Raw genomic sequence first — 20,181 nt, forward strand, 5'->3', positions numbered from 1 at the left:
ACATATTTGCAGAGTATGATCGACTTTGGGGGGACGTCTGTGTATGTAATTGTGTGTCTGTGTGTCGATGTGAGTACTTATGAGTCTATGAGTGTGTGTGTCTGTTTTAAAGTGTGCATGGATACACACACAGTGTCCACACATTTGTGGCTTTCGTGTGTGCAGGGAGGTGTCTATGAGCTCCCATATGGTCTTCAGCCCCAGCCCCACCTCTCAGGTGTCCCCCAACCCCAGGCCCAGCCCCCAGCCGCCTCCCCACCCCTCTGCCCCCGGGCCTGATGGCTTCCCCACCTTGCCGACCTGGGGCCCCCAGGGACAGGGCCCTCGACCTGTGACCTGCGGCAGCAAATGGCCCTGTGGGGACGGCTGCCGGTCCTGCTTTTCCCATCCTATCCTGGAAACAGCCAGCTCCTTCCTGCCGCCCACAGGCCTCGTGGGCCCCATCCTGGCCAGTCGGGCCGGCTCCTTCCCTGGTCCCCAGGGCCCTTGCTCTGACCCCTGGCTAGGAGTGGGTGTCCAGCTGTGTTCCCTGTTGGAGGCTGAGGCCTCTCTCTGCCCTCAGCACCATGCAGTAAGTGAGGGTCACTTTGTCAAATCGAGAGCCTCAAAGCCTGCTTTCAGGGAGCCTCTTGGCCGGTAATCAGCAGCTCTGTGCTGAGCTGGCCCAGTGACCCCGGGCGAGCCCCCTCACCTCTCCATGGGAGATCAACACTTCCCACAGCCACGGGTGTGCACTGGGCACACAGCAAACATGGGAACCATCTCACAGATGGGGAAACTGAGGCCCAGCAAGCTCAGCCACCAGCACTGGGGGATGGAGTGACGCTCAGTGTGTGGAGATGCTCTGGCTGGGTGGTGGCTGGAGGGACAGAGACACAGAGGCCGCCAGGCCACCTCCACCCCTATGGGGCTGGTCCCTGGGGGGGTTCCCCGAGGTGCAGCCCTGGGCCTGCAGGGTCTGGACCAGCTCCTGGCGCTAAGATGGAAACTTCTCCACCAGCCAAGTCCGCATCTTGGCCAGCAGCCGCTGGCCTCCCGAAACCTCTGCCTGGGCCTCTACCCACGAACAGAATACTCCCCTGGGGAACAGTGACCATGCGAGGGGCGCAGGGGGCAGCCCCCAGAGGACAAGGGTGGAGGAGCAGCTGGGGGCAGTGGCTGAATGTTCTGAAGTCATCCAGCCCCAGATTTGAGCTTCTGCGTTACTGTGTGACCTTGTACCAGTGTCTTGACCTCTCTGATCCTCAGGTTTCACCACTGCCATATGGATTCAGAGCAGACTGGGGAGAGGGAGGCATTGCCTGGAACTACCTGGGGGAGACGTGCGGTGGTAAGGCAGAGAAGGAGCGGAACTAATTTCCCAGCAAACACCAGGGGTGGGCAGGCAGGTGGCACAGCCTGGATTCTGGCTGTCCCTGCACTGTCCCACCCTTGCCTCAGCCTTGACCCTGGGGCTTGCAGGCTCAAATCAGCCACAGGGGCCACATGCCTTTGGGTGCCCCCTGGTCTTCACTGAGCTTGTTTCCCCCAACCACGCATGGAGGCAAGCACAGTCTCTCCCCATGGGCTGCACTTTTAGCGTGGGAGGTTCAAGGCTGAGTTCCACCCACCCCGCCCTGCAGCAGCCCCAGTCTGGAACAAGGAAGGTTTAAAAATAAAGCATTGTAAATACCCGTGTATCCTGCAAATAGAACCAGCCCCCGAATCCCCTTGGCCTCCTGGGCAACCGGGCCCAGACAGCTCCTTGAGGGGGGTAGGGGCCGAGGGTGGGCGTGCCCGTGTGTGCCCCAGTTCCTGGCTGCCGCATGAGTCAGCCAGTGTGACAGGGTGTCTGTCTGTCACCACCTGTCCAGGGGGTGACAAAGCCTGTGGTTGGCGACAGAGAGTGGCCGGGGTGCTGGGTTGTATGAGGTGACATGCTGGTGTGCAAAGGCGTCACACCTGTGTCTGGTGTGATCACGTGGGACTGGCCCTGAGCAGGGCAGGGTCTCTCGCGGCCTGAGTGTGACGGGAGGCTTTCTCTGTGTGTGTCCCGGTCAATGTGTGTGTCCCTGAGTGTGGAGGGGTCCCCCCATGGTGGAAGGTGGGCGTGGGTCCCGGCCCCGCCCCCCTCGGCCCCTCCCCTGCGCCCCTGCGCCCCTGCCCACCCCAGAGGAAGAACCGAGTCTTTCAAGTCGCCGTTACCAGGGCAACCGTTTTACGAGCGTCCACATGGTGGGCACATGTGTGTGTCCTGCACCCCATGTGTCTGCACGCCCCCGCCCCCACGGCCCCCAGCCCGGACGGGGAGGGGGGCCCAGGCGGTGAGGGGTGAGCGGAGGCCGCCGAGGGGCAGCTGGTGACAGCTTAATGATGGCTGGGCCGGGGGGCTCCTGGTCTGGCTACGTGTGTGCAGAGGGGCTGTGCTTCCCGGACCGGCCCAGCGTGTGCGTGTGGGCTAAAGTGTGCAGAGCAGCGTGCACAGCAGCGTGCATGGCTGTGGGGTGGGCACCCGGCGCTCAGGGTTGCGTGTGTCAGGGGGCTTTGTGTGAAAAGCGTGTGTGTGTGCGTGTGTGTGTGTGTAACGATCCGCCGAGGGTACACGCGTGTGCAGGAGCAATCCTACTCTGTCCCCTGGAGTCACCCCTGGAGCTGCTCTGAGAGCCAGAGGGCTGCTAAGCGTATGAATATGGCGTGTGTCTGTGTCTCTACAGGGAACCCTGTGTGTGTGTGTAGGGATGGCGCTGTCCTCAGAAGGGTGTCCGGGTATGTGTGAGTGCGTGAATGGCCACCAGTGCCTTACCCTTCCCTCCCGGCCAGGGTGTGCGGATCACTGAGAAGTGAGTCCTTAGCGTCTCCAGTAGTGACAGACGCTTGGGCATTGCTCACCTCCAGCCGGCATGGTTACTCATTTGATCTTGACTACAACCCTAGCAGGATCTATTGCTAATACCCGTGCTACAGATGGCAAAACCGAGGCCCAGAGAGGCGAGCACAGACCCCTGTTCTCTCCATCCTGGACCGCAACGGGTCAGCCGCAGCGCCGCCGCTTTGACCCTCACGCCCCCACCCGCCTACCCACAAACTCACAATCGGGCCACACCCCGCTCGAGCCTCCAGCGCGCCCCACACCCACGTGAGCCCGCGGTGATGCTGTCACCTCTCACCACGTACACTGCGTAGTAGTATTGCAAGTTGCACAGGCCGATAGCGGTGTGTGTGTGTGTGTGTGTGTGTGTGTGTGCGCGCGTGCTGGGGTGCGGCTGCGGTCTCAGGAAGACCTAATGCCCTTACAAACCCCCAGGCTGCTGGGATCTGAGGACTGCAGACGGCCTGAGTCACAGTGAGGAGGCCCCAAGAAATCAGGCGGCGGGAGTGAGAACCAGAGCATCCGGCTCCAGGAACGCAGACGGCGGCGGGGACCCAGCCCGGCGGGAGCCTGAGTGCCGGGGCCCGAGGGCGGGGCTGCGGGGCGGGTGTTTCTCCGTAACTAGGCCGGGGCGGGGCGGGGCCACGGCGGGGCCAGCCCCGCCCCCCAGCCCCGTCCCTGGGTCAGCTTGGGGCCGCTAGGGGGCGCATTGGGAACGCGGAGCCGTCGGGGAGGGCCGGGCGCGGGGGCGGGGGCGCGGTTTGGGCTCTCGGAAGGGTAGGGGGCAGCCTTGGGCCTTGGTGCTCAGGAGAGCGCCGTCGGTGGGAAAGGTCTTCTCCCCAGGATCTGGCTCGGAGGCCAGACCGGGGAGAAGCGCCGCTTGATGAGGGGCGCTGCGGACAGCGGCTGTCGTCGTCAGTCTTAGGGTATCACTTGCTGTTTTAGGGGAAAGCGTTGGGTCTCGGTTCTCTGGAATGACTTTCTTAGGAGGGGGCCTTCTTTAGCTCTCTTGAAGAGGACCTGAGGACGGCCTGGGGACCCCAGAAAACTCAGTGGGGTCAGAGGAAATTGGGGGCCGTGATTACCGCCGACCGGGGGAGTGCTGAGTGCTTAATTCCGCGGAGGGGTATCTGAGGGGGTGGTCTTGAGAGGTCACGTACTTACGGAAGATGCGCCGCCGGGGTTCTTGGAGCTGGGGTGGGAAACTGCTCACCTGGAGGGACGCTGTCCTGGGTGTTCCCCCGAGGGGCTTCCTTAGTGGCGGGACTTCCTTAGTAGCGGGACTTCTTGCGGCCTTGCTTTCGGGAAGGGCACCGGGCAGGACGGGGGGAGGGGTCTGGCAGTAAGACCAGGTTCTCAGTGCAGTGAGGGACGCAGAAGATCGAGGGACTGGCGTCGGGGGCGCTGCGGCTCTTATCTTAGTGGGGGGCCCCTTGGAGGGGGGCATTTTGGGGCCCTGGCTTTTCCAAAGGAGCGCCGCGGGGGTCTCTGGGGCCGGGTGAAGTCGCCGTCTAGGGGGGGTGCTGTGGCCCCCGCCCCCTTGCCACCTGCGCTCTTCAGGCCCCCCTCGGGCGGGGCGGGACGGGGCGGGGGCGGCTCCCTGTCCCGGGAAATCCGAGCCACCGCCCCTGGCCCCGCCCCCGGCCCCGCCCCCGGCCCCGCGCCGGCCGAGCCGTCCGCGGCGGGAGCTGCGGAGGCGGCGGGAGAGCGCGCCGTGGAGCCGCTCCGAGCGCCCGGGCCCCTCGCGCCGCCGCCCCGGAGCCCCGCTCCGCGCGCCGAGGCCGCCCGCGCCGTCCGTGCGCCCCTGCGCCCCGCGCCCTCCGAGCCACCGGCCGTCCAGGGCACCCCGTCAGCCCCAGCCTCCGCCGGGCCGGGATGGCCGCAGCCCGCGGCTGAGCGAGCCCGGGGGGGCCCCATGGGCCGGCCCGCGCCGCGCCCCCCCCGCGGCCGCCCCCTCCGGCCCGGGCCCCCCCGGGCGCCGCGGGCCCAGGCGGCCCGGATGGCGGTCGCGGCGGCAGGGGCAGGGGCTGGGGCCGGCGCGGGCAGCAGGCGCGGCCGCCGCTGACGGCTAGTCGGGCGCCCGGAGCAGGTAAGCAAGGGCAGGCGGGGGGCCCGCAGGGGACAGGCGCGGGGGGAGGACCGGCCCCATGGACGGAGGTGGGGGGGGCTTCCAGGGACTCCGGGTGGACCGGTAGCTTCCCGCTTCGAGCCAAGAAGCAGCGTGTGTAAGAGGGTGGGGTCAAGGGGCGACAGGTCCGCGCGTGGCAGGGGGGCGGGAGGGCGATCTCAAGCGCCTCTCCAAGCCAGGGTCTGGCCAGGGGAGGGGGGGGGGTTCCTGTCCGACGCGGCGGGCGCGCTTCTGCCTTCTCGGACCCCCATGCGTGTGTCTGGAGAGGAGTGGAAGCAGGGGCAGCCGGAATCCCCTCCCCAGCCTCTGGGAGGGCGAGACCCAGACACCCCTTATGCCTTGTGGTCTACAAGGGGCCGCGGGGGGCATCCGGATCCCGCAGTCCCTGGGCGGTGGGCTGCCGTCGCGGCCCAGCTGCACGCAGAAGTAAACATCTGTCAGCGGCGCGTTCCAGCCGCGTTCCCTGCGAGCCGCCGCCGCTGCTGCCGCCGGGGACACGGTGTCCTCCGGTAAGGGCCCGGCTCTCTCGCCTCCTGGAGCCGCTTGTTCAGCCACAAGAGGGCGCGAAACCATTTGGGGGGGGGGGTCCCTTAAGGGCAAAGACTGGATTTGAAGGAGAGGGGGACCGTCTTCCTTCCCTGCTTTTTACGAAAGGCATCTCTTGCTCAGGATGGTCTCAAAATTCTCCCAGAAGGTTCGGTGGGTCAGTTTGCAGTCTTTAGGCGGAAGGCGCTGCAGACAGTGGGCAGATGTGGGCTGGAGAGGGAAGTGGCCTCTCCCAGGGGTGGATGTCACCACGGTCCCCTCCCCAGGAAATACCCGCATACATAGATCGTGGAGCCACTGGCCTGGCTCAGCGGGCCTGTGGTTACCTGCAAGGCTGGGTCAGGTAACTGGGGAGCAGGGCCAGGGGCCTAGGTCGGGGGCACGGAAGGCCAGACCCCTGACTTTCCTCACTCCTGCCTGGCCGCTCTGTCCTCTCCCTGCCCTACATCCTTCTCTCTGTTCCATGACACTCTTTGTCTTTAAGAGCCCGGGGCTGAGGAAGCCCCAGTGGGGCGTGACTGGTCTAGGCGGATGTCAGTGGGGGGAGACTCCCAACTTTGCCAGTTTCTCCCCACCCCCAACCCCTTGCCTTGGGCCTTTTGGACACCCCTCCCCACATCCTTCATTCTAGGACTGCTGAGGTTCGGGGTTCCGCAGCTACTTCCAGGTCTTCCAGCCCACTCCCAGAGAGCTGCAAAGAAGCTAGTTCCATGGGCGCAGGGAAGAAAACAAAACACACCCCCCAGCAGCTGGGCACAGTGTCTGAAACTCCACTATCACTGCTTGTCTCTCAGGTTGTAGGCCTCAGTTTTCAGGGGGGTGAGAAGAGGATACAGCTTTCAAGAGTCTGGGACAGGAGAGGGTATCAAACAGTTTGTAACTAGGCATAAGGACACAATCAAGAGATTGTTTCCACCGGTGTTTGTTGGACAGCGATGGTGTGGCTGACTGTGTTTGGTGTCAGGCTCCTGGGCCTTGTCCTTCCAGACTTGAATCCAGAATGGAGCCCAGAGTGGGGAGCAAAGGCACTACCTCAGTGTAGGAGGGTCAGGGGAGACTTGCTGGAGGAGGGGCATTGCAGCTGGGGCTGTGAAGGATGAGTAGGAGTTTTCTAAATGGGACCGGCAAGGGCATTCCAGGTGGTGGGAAGTGCATATGCAAAAATCTAGAGGCAGGAAATAGCATGGGTGGTGTTGGAAAATCCAGGGGGCCGGGGGTGAGTGGGGGAGGGAGAGACCATTCTGAAAGGTTGACAGGGAGAACTGGGCTGGGACCCTCAAGGATGGATTCCTGGAGATGGGGGCTGGAAGCACAGAGAGAGGAACAGGTCATTAATGCATTTGGCCTCCCTGGGCCCAGCTGTCTTTGCTGAGAGGCTGTGGGATTCCCCTGCAGATGCAGCTTTCCTGGTCCCCCAAGGTGGGGCAGAGGGGTCTGGGCCTCAAGGCCTTTGAAGGGCGATAGGGTCTTCCCTCTGCTCAGTGAGCATCAACTGAGCAGGTGCTGTGGGAGGCTGGTTCTCCCCACCCCACAGCTGAGAAAACTGAGGCTGGGCGAGCGGGAGGGATCTTTCCTTATGCTCCGTGTCATTAATTCCCAAGCTCTAAGCTACCGTGTGCCAAGCTGTGTGCTAGGATGAAGCAGAGAACGAGACAGGCCTAGTGCCTGCTGTACTTGGCTGGGCGGGGGTGGGGGTGGCAGACAGGTGGCTCTCACACAAGCCAGCCAGGCTCCTGGACTTTCAGGGGAGGTAACAGCCACAAAGGAAGCCTGAATGGGGCCTGGGACACTTTGGCTTGTGTGTTCAGGAGTGGAAGATTCTTCCTTTCAAATCCCAGTGAACTCAGGCTTTGGCTGGTCCTGGAAGAAATCCAACAGGTGGATCTCACTTTCCAGTGGGGGAAACTGAGGCCCAGAAAGACGGCCCCACCATCCATGCCGAAAGAGCTCAGTGTGTCAGGGAGCCAAGGCAGAATCTGAACTTGGGGACGTGGAAGAGGTGACTCGGGTTCCCCGGTTCCCAGGAAAAAAGGGTGAGGGTTTGAGCTGCATCGGGGTCTGTGCCTCAGTTTCCCTTTCTGTCAGATGGCCAGCTTTGTGTGGTGTCCTCTCGGCCACTCCCGGAGGACCCACATCCCTCGCGCCACCCGCTGGGCCCCATGCCAGCTGTTCAGCCCTGCCAGACCTCATTAGGCTGATCCTGTTATTCCACCCCCTCCCCCAGTGAGGCCCCCCCACCTGCCCCAGATGCCTGTGAGGCCGGTCCCAGGCCGGCCTGGGATGGTCGAGGTGGGAATTTTATGGGCCAGCCACAGAGGGCTGGGCCAGAAACGGCGGGTCTGAAAAGCTGGCGGCCCCACCACACACACACACATGCTCCCTGGCCCAGCCACCCCAAGAACGCGCCCACGCGGGCGCCTGTACAGGAAGAGGACTCCAGGCACTGGTGGGGAACGGAGCGCTGACCCTGTGGGGCACAGGATCTCCCCTTATCTCTCCTCTCATCTCTCTGTGCTGTCCTCTGGCTCAGTTTCCTCTGGTCACACCGGTCCCCTTGAAAAGGCATCGTCCTGCCTCTGAACCTTTGCTCGTGCGGTTCCCTCTGCCTGGAACACTCTTCCTAGATCTTCACATGGGCGCAGCACGAATGCTGCCTCCTCTGAGAAGCCCTCCTTGATCACTCAGCCTAAACGCAGCCCCAGTCACTATGGCTTCACCTTGTTTTATTTGGGGGCTGTCGTTGCACTGTCTACCTCTAAATTACCTTCTTTTTTTTTTTCTTTTTGGCTACGCGGCTTGTGGGATCTTAGTTTCTCAATTAGGGATCAAACCCAGGGCCCCGGCAGTGGAATCGCCGAGTCCTAACCACTTAGACCGCCAAGGAATTCCCTAAATTACCTTCTTTCTTTCTTTTTTTTATTATCCATCTCCCTGACTGGAGGGTGAGCTTGGCAAGGGTGGGGGCCCAGGTTGGCCTTGGTCATCCTGAGTTCCCTGGCTGGCCCAGCACACAGCAGGCTCTCAATAAGTGTTGGGTGAATGTGTTGGGGGCAGAACCCAGCCTGGCACACTGGGCTTTCTGCCATGTGGGCCCTCTGTTTACTTGCTAGTTCTGCTCTGTTGTGTGTCTTTGAGAAAACCTTTTACTTTCCTGGATCTCAGCCCCACTGGTCTCCCAAATAGCAAGATCTATCGCACCTTCTCCCCTGCCCCTCAGTTACCCTTGTTACTGGGGTTGTGGAGACATTGAGAGAACAAGTTGAGAGTCAGACTCAGGTTCAGCCACAGTTCAGCCACTTAACTTCCATGTGACCTTGAGTGAGTCACTCTACATCTCCAAGCCTCAGTTTCCCCATGTGGGAAGTGGGACTAATAATAAGAACCGCATCTTTTTCAGGGACTGCCGGGAGAATTAAACATGTGGAAAGCACTTAGCAGAATGCTTGGCACTAAATAAAAGAAATAGCCAACACTGCCAGGTGTTAGTGTTATTATTCTTGTTCTTGTTGTTATTAGGGAGGCCATATGATACAGTGGTTAGGAATGTGGAAGAGGGGACATTGAGGCTGGGGCTTTGAGGGATGAGTAGGAGTTTGCCCACCACCTGAGTTCAAATCCCAGAGTGGCCCTTTATGCTATGTTTGACTCTGAAGAAGTCACTTCAGTGTTTTGGACCTCAGTTTTTCTGTCTACAAAATGGGGATAAAATGGTCCACACCTTTCTATAAGTCACCACATGTAAAGTCCTTAGAACAGCATCAGTGGTGTTGTTTGCTAGTGTTACTATTAGCTAATTTTTTTTTACTCCTGTTATTATCACAAAGCAACCAACACAGTTTTCCCCAGAAGTTGCTCTCTCTGTCTGTCCACCTCTCAGCATCACTTTGGCAAAGACAGGCCCAGAGCCCTTTAAGACAAGCTCAGGACCCGAGACTTGATTCTCAGAGTAGCAGGGAGCCAGCAATGGTTCTAGTGATTGGGCAGCTGGCAGCTTCTGGGTTGGGGACAAAAAGAGGAGAGGCTGGGCTCCCACCTCTGGGCAGGCCTAGAAGATTCTGCTGGGGGTGTCTGCGCCTGCACCCTCCCATGAGGCCACCCCACAGGCCGGCCCCTGGCCCCTGCAGACGCGACATCGGAACCAGCTGTGCTAGCCAGATGTTCCTGGTTTACCCCCAGATGTGCGTCGCCAGCTTGTGCCTGCCCTGGCCTCCTCATGCCTACAATGGGGTGGGGCTGGGCCCTGGGGCCCTCCAAGGGAGGGGGCACATTTTTGTGGGCTGTGGAATTTGTTTCTTGTTTTGCAGAACCATTGAATCCTGTCTTGAGAGAGGCCCAAGTCCCGCCCCTCCTGGGGCCTCAGTTTCCCCATCAGTGGAACCCTAGGCAACCCCCAGGGGCCATCTGGGGGAAAAGAGCTCAGCAAGGCTGCCCTGGGAATGAGCCCAGCTGCCAGCCCTGGAGCTGTAGCACTGATGGAGGAAACGGAATTAAGGGCGTGCAAGCACATGTGTCTCACGCCCGGGCCCAGCTGCTGCCATCAGGCCGAGCCTGCGGGACTTCGCTGAATGAAATGGCCCCGCGGATGAGGAGGGTGTCCTGTGCAGCCCATTGTACAGATGGGAAACTGAGGCTCCGAGAGGGGGAGGAGCTTGCCCCCACGTTATCCAGCCAGGAAGAGGCAGACCAGGGATGCGCATTCAGCCTTCTGGATCCCACATACTACAGCATTCAGACACACCCTTCCTCACGGGCTGGCCCACACGTGCAGGCTGTCCCCACAGTGGGCAGTGATGCCAGCTCCACAAGCCACCTGGTCATTCCCACGGTGCTGGGCGGCCCCCCTCGGGCCTTTTCTGAAGTCAGGGAAATGGAGGTACAGGAGGACCAGAAACGTGTCCAGCAGTGAGGTGCAGAGGAAGGGGAATGGTACTCGTGGAGGGAGGTGCCATACGGGCAAGAGCCTGGCAACCATGGACAGAATTATCAAAGCCTGCCCTTGCCTTGAGAGGACCTTCAGAAGCCCCCCACCCTGTCCAGCAAAGACAGACGTGGACCCAGACACAATGCTGGCAGAGCTGGGCGAGAGTGAGGGATCTGCGGCTGGCGGGGGCAAGATGGGGAGCAGGAATGGCTTCCTGGAGGAAGGGCTATAGGAGCTGGGACTTTGAAGGATGAGTAAGAGTTCACCTGATGGAGCCAGGCCCTGATTCCAGGCCTCCCCCAGACTAGAGAGATGGGGGGATAAAGGGAGGGTTCCCCCCCCTCCTTCCTCTCCCTGGGAACAAGCATGACGTAGGTTCCTCCCTGAGGTCAGGAGCTCTGCAGGACGAAGGCTGTTGACCCCAGGAACAGGTATGCCTGGCAGGTGTTTCCTGGGAAGCTCGGTGGGAAGGTGGAGTCCTGGAAGATAGCCGGGACATCAAGATAATGAGCAGTCTTCCCTGGTACCATCAAGGAAGCTGCCAGAAACACCCACGCACCCTCACCCTACTTGTCTTCTCCCTGGATAACTGGAAGATTCCACCTGACTATGTGTCTGTGGGCTACTCATCTCCCCTCTCTGAGCCTCAATGTCCCTTCCTTCTCTGCCCCAGCCCTGGGGACTCTGTGGCCTCCAGCTAGAAGTGGGGGTCTATCCCAGATCCCTCTTGCTGCAGTTCAGACCGGCCTGGCTCCCCCAGGAAGGGAGATGCCCGCTTCCCTGGGCAGTGAGGATTCTCCAGGGTTTGGACATTGTTGGACTGGGAGGGGAACCCTGGCCAGGCCCCGTCTGGGCAGATGGGTGACACCTGAAACGCTGGCAGGTGTGGGCCTGGGCTGGGTACCAGTGGCCAGGGCGGGCGCTTCTCCTGGTGACTCTGCCTCCCCAGCCTCCCTTCTCCCCATTCGCAGCCCGTGTCTGTGTCGCTCACTGTCCCCCCGGAATCTTTGCAGCAGAGGGTCCGCAGTTCGCGTGTGTGCCCCCCTGGGTGTGTGCACGTGTGGCTGGAATGCAGGATGCAGGTGATGACAGGCACGCCTGTGCACGCACAAGTTCAAGTTCAGGTGCTCACAGGAAGGCTTGGAGGAGGCATGTGGGTGGCGTGCCCATTCTCTGTGTCAGCGTGCAAGAGACAATGTATGTCTGAGTGTGAAGGTGCTTGAGTGTGTGGGAGTGTGAGTACTGAGGGTGTGTGGGAGCTTCCATGGGTGTGCGAGAGTATAAGGGGTGTGAGTGGTGGCGGGCTCCCGAGTGCAAGTCAGAGCACGTGTGTGCACGTGTGCAAACGCTAGTGTGTGAGTGGTAGTGCTTGAGCGTGATCATGTTTGTGCGTAAAATGCCTATGTGTGAGAGTGTGAGTGTGAAACACACTAGTGCGTGAGTGTGGTGGCGTTCAGGTGTGGGGGTGTGATCATGTTTGAGTGTGAGTGTGATCGGGTTCTAGGTGGGAAAACACCTGAGTGCGGGGTTGTGTTCAAGTGTGTGAGTGCAATCCTGTTGGAGGGTGTGAGTGTGAGAACACTGAGTGTGTAAGTGGGATGGCATCTGTGAGCGTGCCACAGCATGTAGGAATGTGTGAGCGGGGTGGTGTCTGAGGGTGTGCGTGCAAGTGTTTGGGCACATGTGAGAGTGTGTGTGTGCGCTAGCGGGTCAGAGCGTGTGTGAGCAACACGGGGTGTGAGTTTGAGCCCCCAAGTGTTCTGTGTGAATGCCCGCCTCCCCATGACACAAGCACACAGGGTCCCCTGGTCCATGTGTCCCCTCCCCCATGCCCTCCGCCACCCCTCCTTCCTGTCAGGTCCTGCCAGAGACAAACCAGTCTGGTGACCCCCAGACAGAAAGGCTCCTTGTTAGCAGACGCTTATCAGCTGCGCCTGCCGGGCCCCCTCCCCTGGCGGCCCCCTGCTTCCCTGCACCCCATCAGAGCTCTGGGGGGGTCTGCAGTTCCTAGGCCACCAGGGGCTCCTGTGGCCGGGCTTGCGACGCTACCCTCTCAGCCCCCTGTTTTGGGCTGACGTTGTGCAGGGGACCTTGTTCCAGTCTAACAGGGCAACTGAGGCACGCCACTCCAAGACTTGGGTATGAGGACAAGCAGGGTGCTGGGGGTCCAGAGAGGGCTTTGCCCCCCTGAGGTCTTGGGCTCCGGGTGGGTTTCCCTGCCTGTCTCCCCCTTCCAGGGTGGGTGAAGCCACTAGAGTTCCAATCTCAGCTCTGTGACTCCGGGCAAGTCACTTCGCCACTCCGGGTCCGTTTCCCCATCTGTAAAATGCGGATAAGGACTCTTGTGAGGTTGAAATGACTTAATAATATGCGTTGTTTGCGGAACGGGATCTGGCATAAAGTAGGGGCTCCTTAAGGGCAAAGGCAGTGGGTTTGGGCACCTGACAAATGCAAGGGCTGACAGCTTGCTGTGCAACCTTGAGAATGAAATCTCCACGCTGCCCACAGGCCCTGCATGACCTGTCCCCACCGCCTCTCTGACCTCCTCCCTCTTTCCCCGTCACTCACTCTGCTCCAGCCCCACAGGGCTGCCTTGATGGTTTCTTCAAGGAGCCAGGCAAGGCTCTACCCCAGGGGCTTTGCACATGCTGTGCCTCAGCTCTCTGGGCTGGCCCAGGGTTTGTTTACATACCCCCATGTTAGGGGGAGGGAGGAGCTCATTATCCATCACCACCAGTAATAATAATGGCAGTATCAAATGCCACCAATAGTGGCAGGTCCTCAGAATGACTCCAGAGGACTTGCTCCCCCCATGTGGTGTGTGTCGTGTCAAAGAACCAGGGCGTGAATCCCACATCCCTTCCTAGCTGTGCCCTTGGCCAAGCCCCTCTCTGTTTTGTGCCTCAGTTTCCCCAGCTGTAAAATGGAGGTTATAATGCCTCCTTCCTGGGCTCAGCACCGGCTCTGGTATGCAGCAGGCGCTTAAATAGGTGTCTTCTGTTACTTACTGTCTGGCGTAGGTCCAGTGCGAGTGCATTCGTGCGGTGGGGGAGAGAAGGTTCCAGCGGTACTGCTCTTAACCACACCCCGCCCCGCCCCCGAGCGCCGACACATGCAAACCACATGCAAATGTATGCAAATAGCACGCAAATAACCGCTCTGCCCAGCGTCGGTCAGCCTGTGCGGCCGCAGGCGCGCGCGTGGGGGCGCCCGGCATCCCGCGGCCGAGCGCGGGCGCTGACCGCCGTCCAGCCGGGCTTTCAGCGCTCCGTGTAAATGTTTACACCGGGCCGGCCGCCAGGCCCCGCGCGGGCCGACACCAGGCGGCCGGCTGGGGGAATGTAAACGCGAGCTGGAGGCCGCCCAGTGGCGGGGAGCTTCTCAGACAGGATGGCGGTGTGGGGGTGCGCGTGGGTTATTAAACATCCACGGCGACTAGGCAGCCACAACACTGAGTAATCGGTGCCCTAATGGGGGAAGCTGGGGGCACTGTGGGGGCCCAGAGGGTGCCTCTGCGCCGGCCTGGGGCTGGGGAGGAGGAGCAGTCAGGGAAGGCTTCCTTGGGGAGGCGCCGTCCCAAGCTAAGGCTGAAAATGGAATGGGAGTGGGAGTCAGTGGAGGAGAGAATGTTCTGGATGGAAGGACCCGCTTGTACAAAGGCCTGGAGATGGGTCGAGGGCAGCTTTGGTCCATTTGCTGCCTGCTTCTGGGCATCAGTTTTTCTGAAGGCGAAACCTAGGCTCAGAGAGGGGCAGGAAGTCACTCCCAGAGACATCAATATGTCTCAACCCCAGGGGCTCCGGCATCCCAGCCCAGACTGTATTCTAAGCACAACCACTCCTCGCGACCCTTGTCCCACAGTGCCCCCTGCTGGGGATGTCCTCACCTCCTTCCACTCTTCCCTAAACACTGGGCTCCAGCCACCCCAGCCTGCTGGCTGGATTGGCCACCCAGGGTCACGCCTCAGGACCTTTGCACCGGCTGTTTCCCCTGCCTGAGATACCATTCTCTTCTGCCTGGCCGACTCCTACCTGTGCTCAAGTCTCAACTTTCCTCAATCCTCAGGAAAGCACTCTGGGACCCCCAGGTGGGGGTGGTTCCCAGGTTACCCTTGGCACACTGCCCACCCAGTCCTTGGCAGCATTTTTCACAACCTTGTTCAGTGGTTCCTTGATGAATAGCTTCTATGTTATTATTGATCATTAAGCAGGAGTGGTTCAAAATCAGGGGCCCCACTGTATCCCCAGTGCCTGGTCCAGCATCCCGAGCCCGTTCGTTTGTTGCCTGACAGACAGACGGAGGCCGTGTGGCTGACCATCCCGTGCACGCAGGCTGAGGATGCAGCGCTGGAAGGCGGCGGCCTTGGCCTCGGTGCTCTGCAGCTCCGTGCTCTCCATCTGGATGTGTCGGGACGGCCTGCTCCTCAGCCACCGCCTCGGACCCGCGCTGGCCCCGCTGCGCCGGCCGCCTCGCACCCTGGACGCCCGAATTGCCCGCCTGGCCCAGTGTAAGCCCTCCGCCCTGTCTTAGGTCAGATACCCCCAACATCGCAGCGGCCGCAATGGTGGAATTTCACGCACTGGAGCGGGGCCGCAGAGGCTTATTTTAGATGGGGTGGAGGGAGGGTGCAAATCCCCCCAACGGCCTGGCAGGGGTGTCGAAGGGCATGGCCGCTGGGAACTGGGGTCTCTTGGCTCAGCTGTCAAAAGGAATTAGGCTCTAGCCCTGAGGGGCCGGGGGCCAGATGGAGATTAGACCTGGGCATTCGGCCTGGGCGGTCCCTGCAGCACAGAGGGGGGTGGAGAGAGAGGGAGGCCGAGCCCAGGCCCTAGTGACTTGTCAGGGTGGAAAGGGACCAAGGGGAGGGGGAGACAGAGAGAGACCTAGAAAGAGGAAGAGTCCTAAAAATGGGGAAACAGGCACAGAGAGAAAGGGAAAGAAGGACGGGATAGAAAGATGGGGGGGGGTGGGGAAGCGTGGAGGTAGAAAAATGGAAACGCCCACTCCGGGGGGGCGTGGCTGCCACGGCCCAGCTCCCCACTAGCCCCTGGCGCCTGCGCTCTGCAGGTTCTTTGGGGCCAGTGTGGTGCGTGGGCCCCGACATCACGCACCCGCCAGGACAGGACGCGGGCGTGGCCCTCCCGTGGGTAGGGGTTGCGTGCACGCCTATGTGCACATCCACACCCGCCCTGGCGGCCCACACAATCCTTCTTTCTTGTCCTCACAATGGACAAGGGTGGCCTCAGGCGCGGGCTGCACTTCCGCCCCCGCGGCTCCCCCTACAGACGGCAAAGTCCCTCCCAGGACAGTGAGTCTCAGAGACCCGCGTGGGGCCCCCCAAAGCTAGTGCTCCAGGCCCTGGGGGCAAAGCACCAATGGTGGAATTTCAGGCACCGGGGAGGATCTCGGCCCATGGTCGGGTCCTGCCTGCCCCGCATCCTGTCCCTGGACCAAACCCTACTGGGGGAAGGGGGTGGCTCCCGATCCCCCAGAGTCCCAGTGTTCTAGGCCCTGGGACTAATGCGCTGATGGTGGAATTTCAGGCTTGGGGGGTGGGGGGCTTGCGAACCTCATCTCTTTGTGTTCCAGACCCTGTGCACGTGACCAGGCTGCTGAAGGGAGGCAGGGTTGGATACTATACTAGAAAATTATTCATTGTGTATCTAAAATTCACATTTAACTGGGCATCTGTATCTTATCTGGCAAGCCCCTGAATTAACTCTCTAGACACAGACCTTTGGGGTTGGCACACTAAATGTTGGAATTTTAGGCATCAGAAGTGAGCCAGGCTCAACCTAACCCCAGAGCAGGCAGTGCCAGCCACCCTTCTCCTGCCCAAGGGCTTCAAGAACTCAGCAGATACTGCTGGGTGGCCGCCCATTTCCCCCCTCCCGGCCCCAGCCAAAGTGGGGACCCTGCAAGCCTCACTGAGCAAACAAGGAAACTGGGGCACAGAACAGGGCCGTCAACTGCTCAGAACCTGGGCTTATCTGCTTTCGGAGACCCCCTCTGGGAACAGACACCCCTCCAGGGTGACAGACAGCCCTTCCCCCCTCGGGCCTCCCAGGAAGCTATTTCTTTTGACAGCCAGGTGCGCCAGCCTTGGGGGCAGGTGGGGGCTAAACTCAGGATTTCCTCTCTCAGCCGCAAGTGTGACTGCCGCCTGCTCAGGGGCTGGGAGCCCCCCTGCCTGCAGACTGTTAGCACTGCCTGCCATTCCAACCTCTGCACTTCTTTCTCTCCTGGAGCTGAGGAGTACTGGGGGCAGGGCCAGCCGCTTGGGAAATAAATTTAGGCCATGGGGCCCTGGGAATCTATGGCTCCAGGAAGCTGTGGGAGACAGGGGCTGGACCTGGACCAAACGTGGGCACATGATGGAAGCGGGAAGACTGCTGTTTGGGCTTCTCTCTCTCTGCCACCTGCTGGTAGTGTGGCCTTGGGCAAGTCTTTTCCCCTCTGGATGCCCAGTTTCCTGTAACATGGGGGTTGCCCTGACATCCGCTGCTGCCACCCTATGGGGTAGGGTCCCCACAGAGGCTTCCCATGCAGACGTCACTGCTTGTTGCTCCTCTGTGCATTCTGAGAAGCCCACCCACCCCGATTTGGTTTTGTGAAAGGGGAAACTGAGTCGCACTACACGGTGGAGCAGCAGGGACAGGGTGGGGGGCTGTGAACAGGCCAGGAGCTCAGAGAAGATGCGGGGGCTTTGGGTGAGGACCCCAGAGGGTGAGCGAGAGACCCATGACAGCTTTACTAGAGTGGGGGGGTTTGGGTGTGGGAAGCAGCCCCCCTAACCCTGCTCAGAAAGGATGGGCCAGTGCCCTGGGGCAGCCCAGAACAGGGATGGGGCAGCTGGGGCCCCGTAGGGACAGGGATTTGGATCGCCATACCCCCTGCTGAGCCTTCCCTTTCTTTTCTTCAGTGAGGTGAGAGCAGCTCAGTGAAAAGGGGGAAAATCCCCAGTGCCGTCCTGCATAGGGATGGAGTCCACAGAGAGTGCTGGGTGAGGTTGTGCCCAGAGGAAGACAGACACCCAGGTCCGCTCAGCTCAAGGTGGGGCAGGTTGGAATGTGGTCAGGGCACCCAAAAAGAATGTGCCAGGTTCTGAGCAGTCCATCATAGATGGAGCGTCCAGAGAAGGGTGTTGGTGGCCCTGGGGACCCAGCATGGGGGATATACACCCCCTAGAGCGCCCAGAGAGGGTGCATGAACGGGAATCCGGGAGCAAGATAAAAAGTGGTCGGGAGAGGGTGCACGAGCACCTCTGAGTCTCCGCAAGTGTCCTTTCTTGCAGGGAAACAGCGAGGGTAGGGGGCTCCTTCCCACCCACCCACTGACCCCCGCACCCTTCTCTCCATCCCCTCGCAGACCGTGCACTGCTGCAGGGCGCCCCGGACGCGGTGGAGCTTCGCGAACTGACCCCCTGGGCCGGGCGGTCCCCGGGTCCGCGCCGTCGGGCGGGACCCCGGCGGCGGCGCGCGCGTGCGCGGTCGGGCACACGACCGTGCGGGCTGCGCGAGCTCGAGGTGCGCGTGAGCGAGCTGGGCCTGGGCTACGCGTCGGACGAGACGGTGCTGTTCCGCTACTGCGCAGGCGCATGCGAGGCGGCCGCGCGCGTCTACGACCTGGGGCTGCGGCGCCTGCGCCAGAGGCGGCGAGTGCGGCGGGAGCGGGTACGCGCGCAGCCCTGCTGCCGCCCGACGGCCTACGAGGACGAGGTGTCTTTCCTGGACACGCACAGTCGCTACCACACGGTCCACGAGCTGTCGGCGCGCGAGTGCGCCTGCGTGTGACCCTACCTCACCCGGCCCGGCGAGACGGTGGCCACGCCCCCCGCCCCGACGGCACCCACCGTCCCGCCTGGCAAGCCCCGCGACAGACTGCCCATGCGCAGAAAATGCCGTCGAGGGCTCAGGACTCTCGCGATAACTGTACCAAGATAAAGTGTGGAAAATCGAGCCCGATTTATAGTTTCGCGCTCCGGGGGTGCCCACCCGTTGGAGGGGCATGAGGGCGTACAGGGAAGAGGCGCCGTCTCCATTGGGAAAAGGGGGACGGGTGCGGGTACCACCTGAAGGATGGTGGGAGGATCCCATTGGCTTTGGGGGAAAAGGGAAGTAGATGCAAAGAGGGTCCTGTTTCCGCAGTACAAAAAGGAAAGTGGGGTGAATGGGGAAATATCGGCAGGAACCTTCTTTCCCAACCTCTCTGCGGGTCCCCGTGCCCCTTTACGGCGTGTCCTATCCCCACATCCCAGCAAGGTGTCCTTCTGGGGAGGGAAGGTGGAACCACAGTGCAGATGAGGAGACAGGTCCAGGTGGACCAGGCTTCCCTCACTCAACAGGCCTCCTCGGGCCTGGTCAGCCCCCATCAGGGTGAACTCGGAGCCACTATCTCCTTTCACCAGCTAAAAATACAAGCGCGCTGCCCATCTCCCTGCGGGGATAGGTCTGGGGCGGGCGCCAACCCCATCCAGCCCAAAACCGGCGCCTGCTGGGGCAGAGCCGGGTCCCCAGGGACCTAAGCCCTGGGGCCATAAAAGCCCTGGCCGGAGCTCGAGGGAGAATTTACAGTGAGCCTCCGTGGAGGATGGAAAAAGCGCAGTGTGGTGTTTAGATTTGCCCGCGGTGTCACCTTGATGCTTGGCAGGCCCAAGACCGCGCCGGGGTGTTGGGTTCCCAGCGGGAGGGGAGGGGTCGGCAGGTCCCACAGTCTGGGGGGGGCGGGGAAGGGAGTGGGTACTGCGAGCCCTGGCTGGTACCCGGGAGACCGGATGGCGTGGATCCCACCCCTTCTTCCCCTCAGACTTGAGGGTGGGATGGGGGGGGTGGGTCTCAACTCCGCCTTCACCCAGAGAGCGTTTCCGAGGACATGGTCCCCTCTCCTCTTCGCTCCCCCAACCCCAGACTGGGGCTCTTGAGAGAACAGCCCCTTCCCTCCTGTACTGTTGTGTCTCCTAGAGTGGCCCCCTCCCCGCTTTCCCCACACATCTGCACTCAGGACCACCTTCTAAACATCACGTCCTTCCCAGACCCAATTATCCCAAAGCTGGAGGCCTCGAATCTGAAGCTGCCCCCGGGGAGGTTCACCCAGCCAAGCAGGAACATCCCCAGCTCCCTACTCCCCGGCAGCCACCCCCACCCCGCCACCAGCCCCGGCTGCAGCTGGAGACATTGGAGTCAGCTAACAGGCAGGACTTCCAGGGAGCCCCGAGAGCAGGGCTTGGAGGCCAGGCCAGACCGTGGGTGGTCTGCTTGGAAGGCAGTTTCAGAGCAGGCTGGCTGGCTGGGGTCCCTGTCCACCCCTGCAATCTTCTGACTCTGAGGTTTAGGGTGGTGGCTTCCTACACTGTTTGGGCTGACTCAGCCCGGCCGTGGCAGAGAGGCCAGAGTTCCCAGATGCTGCAGAAGCGGAGCCTCAGTTTCCCCATCCTAGAAAGCCCTGAGCCTCAGAGAGGGAAGCTGTTCAGCATAGGACACACAGTGGAAAATTGGAGCCGGGTCTGTGGTCCCTGAGGCTTGGCTGCCTTGCTGTGCATATCAGCGTGTGTGTGTATGTGTACCCTCCTGGGGCCTCAGTCTCCCTGTCTCCCATCCGGATCCAACCACAGGGCACTGGCCCAGCCCACCAGAGAATCGGAACGTAAACAGAGCTGCCCCCACAGACCCCAGGGCTGGGGTTCTCAGCAGTGCACCCCCCCACACACACACACTCACACTCACTCACACTCACACTCAC

The 20,181-nt window shown here is 61.3% G+C and overlaps 1 protein-coding gene across 2 annotated transcripts; it reads left to right on the top strand.

Annotated features, from left to right (window-relative positions):
• Window positions 1-3,671: 3,671 nt before the first annotated feature.
• NRTN (neurturin) lies at window positions 3,672-18,388 on the top strand. 2 transcript variants are annotated; one of them, XM_057709445.1, is made up of 3 exons: window positions 3,672-3,774; window positions 14,735-14,950; window positions 17,812-18,388. In XM_057709445.1, the coding sequence occupies exons 2-3, from the start codon at window positions 14,782-14,784 to the stop codon at window positions 18,234-18,236; spliced, it is 594 nt and encodes a 197-aa protein (XP_057565428.1). In that variant the 5' UTR covers window positions 3,672-3,774; window positions 14,735-14,781; the 3' UTR covers window positions 18,237-18,388. The 2 variants fall into 2 exon arrangements, with proteins under 2 accessions (XP_057565428.1, XP_057565429.1); XM_057709446.1 differs by lacking the exon at window positions 3,672-3,774 and adding an exon at window positions 4,819-4,937.
• Window positions 18,389-20,181: the final 1,793 nt, after the last annotated feature.

The sequence above is a fragment of the Hippopotamus amphibius genome, chromosome 15 (genome assembly GCF_030028045.1).
Source record: "Hippopotamus amphibius kiboko isolate mHipAmp2 chromosome 15, mHipAmp2.hap2, whole genome shotgun sequence".
Taxonomy (NCBI): Eukaryota; Metazoa; Chordata; class Mammalia; order Artiodactyla; family Hippopotamidae; genus Hippopotamus; species Hippopotamus amphibius.